This window comes from Diospyros lotus, chromosome 9 (genome assembly GCF_014633365.1).
Source record: "Diospyros lotus cultivar Yz01 chromosome 9, ASM1463336v1, whole genome shotgun sequence".
NCBI lineage: Eukaryota > Viridiplantae > Streptophyta > Magnoliopsida > Ericales > Ebenaceae > Diospyros > Diospyros lotus.
In genome coordinates, this window is record NC_068346.1 from 32,047,687 (window position 1) to 32,054,288 (window position 6,602).

Below are 6,602 nucleotides of genomic sequence, written 5' to 3' on the forward strand. Positions count from 1 at the left end.
CTCCAGCGAGCGATCAATGATGAAGGGCTGGAGCCCGGAGGGGCGAGCCAATGAGGCCGAGGTGGCAACACCGGCGAGCAATGGAGCCAGAGGCCCAAAAAGAGGCAACAACTAGCAACATCAAGCAAGAGCGACTGACGGTGACGGACTGAGCGAGGCGAGCGATTGTTGATTGAAGAGGTGAGGAGAGGGCGAGCGGAGCGAGTCAGTGACCCCACCTCAGCGATGGTCGGATGGTCAGAGTTGTCGGATGGAGGCCAGAACGAGTGAGAGCGACAGAGAGGAAACCCGCAGCCAGCAGCGAGCGAGAGCGACAAAGGGAAAAGGGCAAGGACCTGGGGGGCGGGCGGCGAGAGCTTGAGCGACAGAGGGATTGAGGGAGGGTTTAAGATTTTATACCCGGGCCTGAGTGTAGGCCAATATCAATGGCGGGCCAAAGCCCTCACTGGGCCTACATTGGCTCTGCCCCTGCTTGCATTTGCCAGCCCTATCACTCCCTTGAAACTCTTTCAATTTGTCCCATGCTTCTTTCGTTGTCTCACAAGCCATTATTCTTGGTAAGATTACATTTGATACAACTAAGTAGATACAGGAGAAGGCTTTGTATTTTTTGGCACATTCCTCACTATGATGCTTGATTTGAGCAATTGTAGGATTTGCTCTTAAAGGTGTTGGATCTCTTTCTATTTCCACTACCTCCCATTAGTCAAATGCTCTCAAATATGCCTTCATGTTGACTAACCAGATTGGGTAGTTTTCTCCTGTAAATATAGGTGGTAAAGGAGCAGAGAAACTTGTTGAAGCCATAAACGGAGTTAGGTTTTTTTCTAATTTTTGGAAGGAAGCCTTGTTGATTTTCTTTCTCACTCACAGCCCCCCAAAGATCAGTGGAGCTCTCATACCATGCTATGAAACTCAAAATATGGAGAAGAGATCTGAAAGTTCTCAACAGAAAGACATGTCTTCATTCATTCATTTTCTTCTTTTATACAAAAAATACATGTTAGATCGAAAATGTTGGTTAATACCAAACTCCAACTAAAACTAGACAACTTCCAATAAAAATACCAAACCCCAACTAAAACTAGACAGATTTTCATAAAAGAAGAATCCATACTACTTTTCACTAACCTCGACTTCACTCAAGTTGCCAAAAACATATCTTTTCTTGTTCAGAGTATCTAAAAAAATCTCACACTCTTAACATTACCCTTGGCGTCAAAAACTCTGGTAACAAAAAAATGCATAGCGCATTTAGGAAAGCTTTGCTGATGTCCTTATTGAAATAGGTAGACTGCACTGGATGTTAACATTTACATACTTGAGCCCATTTCTTCATCTGCAGATAATGAATGAGAAGAAGTCAAGTATGGTTCCAACAATTTAAATCAAATCAATATATTTACATACATATATTGAGTCACTTCAAAACAATCTAATATTTTTTTTCCCTCTTTGATATAATAGCATAAAGTGAACTAGAGCATAAGATGGACTTACACTTGCAAGCAAATGTCATTACTCCTGACACTACTTCTGAAACTATTTCGTCCTTTAAGGAACCTTCATCAACCTGAAAAAACCAAAGGTAGAAAAGGTCAAATGGGAAGCAAAAAGAACATTGAGAATGTAAGTCCCAGAACTAACCGGGATTATAAACTAAAAAACCAGGGAATCTTGGAGTTGTTTTGATACATCGGTCTTCTTCCCTTACCTATTTAGACTTCTGAATCATCATCTTCATCTTCATCATCATCACCACGAGCCTTAATCTCATTGGATGGAATCAGCTACATAAATTCTAACTTTCCTATCTTTGTTTAGAATTCATGTTGAAAGATCCAATGATTTTTACATGGATTGCCGGCTACCTAGTGAAACCTTCCTCCTTAGGTAGAATAACTTCAACAAGAAGTTTTCATGAAATTACTCGTGCAAGAGGAATTAGTTCTTACTCACAATGCTGCCGTCACTCTAACCAGAGATGCCATTGTGGTCACGAGTAATCCTTGCATGAGCAGATGCCACCCAAAAGTGATGGAACTGAGTGGCATCTCTGACAGTAATCCCACGACCTGTGATCTTCGAGATAAACTTAAAGCAGTGTGGAAATCTGCACATACGTGGAGATTCTTCACCATCTGGATAATAGTTCCAGGTTCAGTATTGAGAAGAGCCTTATCCTCTTCCTCTACGTTTTGCAGATTACAGATCCTGTCAGGAACATAACCCATTTTCTTGAGTAAACTGCTCCACAACTAAACTATGCTCTCAAACTGTGGATTGCTTTGGTTACCAACTCAAAATGCATGGACCCTCTTTCTGACCTCAGCCCAACTACATCCTGGGATTTTTTTCAATCCAGTCTCATTCATCTTCACTCTTATGTTAACTGCATCACTCCATCTTCCAGACTGAGAATAAATGCTCGATAAGACCACATACTGAGCTGGATTCCAGGGCCTAACTTTGACAAGTTGGTCTAATGCAAACTCTGCTAGCTTCACATTTCCATGCATTCCACATGCACCCAATAAAGCTCCCCATATTCCAGCATCCGGTTCCATGGGCATTTTCTTAATCAAACCCAGTAATTCATCAAACAAACCAGCACGACCTAACAGATCCACCATACAAGCATAATGTTCTAAGTCAGGGCTGACACTATGCTCTTTTTGCATGGAATAAAATATCCTCCTTCCTTCATCTATCAAACCTGTATGTCTGCAAGCAGACAGGGCAGTGACAAATGATATGGAATCAAGTTCAACGTTAGTCTCTTTCATAAGTGAGAGAAATGCTATTGCATGGTCCCCTTGCCCATGCACTGCGTATCCAGCAAGCATAGAGTTCCATGAGATGATGTCCCTATTTTCCATATCATTGAAAATTTTCTCCGAAAGCTCAAGATGCCCACATTTGGAATACATGTCAATGAGACTGTTCCCAACAAGTGTGCTAGCCTGAAAGCCCATTAGGATACTGTAGGCATGGATACTCATACCTTCTTTAATGGTAGACAAATATGCTGCAGCAGGAAGAACACTCACAAGTGTGACTACATTAGGCTGTAAACCCTCTAATCTCATTTTGTAAAATGAAGAAATGGCTTCCTTAGCATATCCATTTTGCATATACCCTGCAATCATTGCGTTCCAGGATACCTCGTCTTTACTGATGTTAGTTTCATTGAACAAGGATTCAGCCATGGAGAGGCTTCCACATTTGGCATACATATCAATTAGAGCATTGTTCACGTGACAATCCAACTCAAACGCAGATTTTTTAATTAGACCATGAATGCATTTCCCTTGATCTAGGTCACCTAAGAGTGCACATGCTGAAACAACACCCACCATTGTTCCTGCGTCTGCATGCGCCCCAGATAGTCGTAATTGACAAAACATCTCCAAAGCACAGAAGGGTTCGCCAATCTGAGCATACCCAGTTATCAAGGAATTCCATGTCACAACATCTTTTCTTGACATCCTCTTAAATATAGTCAGTGCAGGAGGAAAGAGCTGACATTTAGCATACATGGACAATAAGGCTGTTCCTGTTGATAAATCAGAGTCAAAGTCAAATTTGACAGCATAACAATGTATAGTCTTCCCTAGTCTCACAGAAAACAACTCTGCACAAGCTGGTAGAACACTTAAAAGAGTTACCCTATTTGGTCTCAAATTGTGTTTCAACATATCTCTAAAGAAAGCCAATGCTTCTCCTGGATACCCAGATTGAGCAAAAGCTGCTATAGCTGCAGACCAAGCAATTACATCTCTTCCCTGAATTTCTGCAAACAAATTTTTAGCATTTTCCAACTCCCCACACTTGGCATACATTGTCATAAGCGGAGTAGCAATCAAAATATCTGAGTCAACATGTTGTTGTACCGCATGGTCATGGATTTTCTTTCCCTCCTCTAAATCTCTAATCTCAGATGCAGCCAACAAAGCACTTATAACAGACACCTTATTTATCTTCAGCTTTTCCCTTTTCATGTAACTGAAGAACTCTAATACCTCCGCAAAAAATCCATTATGCGCATACCCTGCCATCATTGTAGCCCATGAAACATCGTCATAAACCCACATTTGATCAAAAACCAGGCGAGCAATATCAGCATGCCCACACTTACAGTAAACATCAACCAATCCATTTAAAACAGGTAGTGGGAAAGCCCTCCTAATTACATACCCATGAAGGGTCTTACACAATTGAATATCAGATAACTTAGAAACTGCAGGGAACAAATTCAACAAGGTTACAGAATTCGGTTTCATTTCACCATTCAACTGCATGTTTCTTAAAAACTGCAAAGCCCCGGAAGGATAGCTCTGCGACAACCCAGCAATCATAGCATTCCAAGACACAATATCCCTGTTCGGCATTCTATCGAACACCTCTTGTGCAACATCCAAATCACCCAATTTACAATACATGTCAACAAGACCAGTTCCTATAAACACATCGCACTCTAGTCCTTTGTCAATGATTGCACCATGAATCAACACACCCTCTTCCAAGTCCAAAACTCCAGCACAGGCTTTCAAGGCAAAAGTAAAGGTGTATTTGTCTGGTTCCACAGATGCTTCCCCCATGCAGTGGTAAATTTCCAGAGCCTCGCGGTGCCGGTTCGACCTCGTGTAGGCTCTGATCATGGAGTTCCATAGCATCACCCCTGGGTTGGGCGTGGAATCGAAGATAGAGCGAGCCAGATCGCATTTTTGGAATGAAGAGTAGGAGTTTATGAGATGGGCGCTTATGATATCATTCGGTTTGAAGCCTGAAACCACCAGGTGGCCATGGATTTGGAGCACAGAATTGAGGTCCTTGCAGGAAGAAAGGAAGCCGAGGTAAGGCTGATAGCGTAACCATGGAGTTTGAGCAGCTCTTACTGGAAGGGAATGGAAGGATCTACTTAGGGCAAGTGTAACGATCATCTTTTGCAGATTGCATGAATTCAGATAATACACACACATGCATGTATATGGTGAAGCTGTCATATATGCATGTATATGGTGAAGCTTTCTCTCTTACTGTTTTTTTTAATTTTTTTAAAATATCTAACATACTTTTTTTTTTTTTTAACGTATCATTACGAGCGCCCCCTCTATTTGGCCCCACGATATTAGCAAAAAATGTAAATTAGAGAACTCAGCAGCCAATTCGATTCTTACCCCTGCCGCAAACGTGAGAGCGACATACACTATCTAAAATACTCTTTATTCTACATTTGAAATGCCCAAAGCATAAAATAAAAATAAAAATACCATTGTCAACGACGGATGATAGAAAGCTCAATTCTAAGTTATGGATTCCTTTAATTACTAGAGAAGGAGAAAAATGGAAAACTCATCAATAATAGAATTTCACCAATGAAATTAACAAAAATTCTATCATCGATAAAATTTCTCTCAACACGATCACTTAGATAAAGAGAGAAAAAAAAGAAAAAAAATATACATTTATACTATCATAAAGAATTATTGTCAACATCATGAAATTTTTCTCTCTCTCTCTCTCTAATTGCCATATGAGAAAACCCTTCTCTACAAATCTAATCGAAAGGTTGACCTTTGGATTTGCAAAGTATGTCCATACTAATCGATCAATTTTTAGAAAAAAAAAAAAAAACAAGAGAATGAAAGGAAGAGCAAAAAAAAATGAGCTTAGAGCCATCATTACAAAAAATAGAGGGTCATGAAAGGTGTCTAATTGAGATAGAAAGAGAGAAGCCTCTCTCAGTGTCTCCAAGAGACCCTTTTAAGAGACTTTCATGGGCTACTCGAAAACCTTTATTTTAGTAACAAGAGACCTTTTTCGGGAGACTCTCGTGGATCATTTGGACTTAGAAGTCTCTCTCTTAACAAAAAGAGGCTCTTTTGAGAGTCACCAAGCTCCTTAAACTTGGTCTCTAAATGACTCCTCATGTTGCAAGATTATGACAAACAAGCCAAAATTACCTTCGATGTGCTTGCTTGAAAATTCGAAAGAGTAATTCCTAAACATATGGATACTCCCCTACTTATCAATTTCACCCTTAATAAATAGAGAAACATCCTTCTAGTTAAGGTATGCTTAGAATTCTAATTCTACTACACTTCGACTATTTTTACATTTTTATTCAAAGAAAGATTGACCTAAGTATTGAAGGACTAACATAGGAGACACACGGCCTCTAATTGCTTCCATTTTCATAGGTTCCCAATAAACATACACTCGCAATTATAAATTTATTATTGTATTTAGACAACAACAATAATGAATCTTGATATAATAGTTAAATTATTTTCAAATTAGTTATTATTTAGATATTATAAGTTCAATCTTAATATTAAAATAAAATATTTTTTTTTATGATACAATAGATATATTGAAGAGAAAACTGGAAATTGCTTCAAAACTACCTACATGTCACAAGAGGTAAAAAATTTTGAGTCTTTAACTCACTTCCACCTTAATTGAGAGGATGAAGACAACTTTGGGTAGTGCATCCCTTAGTATTTGAGTGATTGCTATCATATGGCTCAATTGTTTAAAATTAAAAAATCAATGAAATATAATCTCTTGTTCTATTAAGTTTTTTCAAATATTCTTAA

At 39.2% G+C, this 6,602-nt stretch overlaps 1 protein-coding gene across 1 annotated transcript; it reads right to left on the reverse strand.

Moving 5' to 3' along the window:
- Positions 1-968: 968 nt before the first annotated feature.
- Positions 969-5,041, reverse strand: LOC127809548 (pentatricopeptide repeat-containing protein At2g39620). Its single transcript, XM_052348416.1, has 3 exons — positions 1,715-5,041; positions 1,501-1,573; positions 969-1,339 (listed from the first exon to the last, which is right to left on the reverse strand). The coding sequence occupies exon 1, from the start codon at positions 5,004-5,006 to the stop codon at positions 2,301-2,303; it is 2,706 nt and encodes a 901-aa protein (XP_052204376.1). The 5' UTR covers positions 5,007-5,041; the 3' UTR covers positions 969-1,339; positions 1,501-1,573; positions 1,715-2,300.
- Between the last annotated feature and the right edge of the window lie 1,561 nt (positions 5,042-6,602).

Bases quoted from the DNA above. Each gene is read 5' to 3' on its own strand.
- LOC127809548 (XM_052348416.1), bottom strand. From the start codon at position 5,006: ATGACAGCTTCACCATATACATGCATGTGTGTGTATTATCTGAATTCA.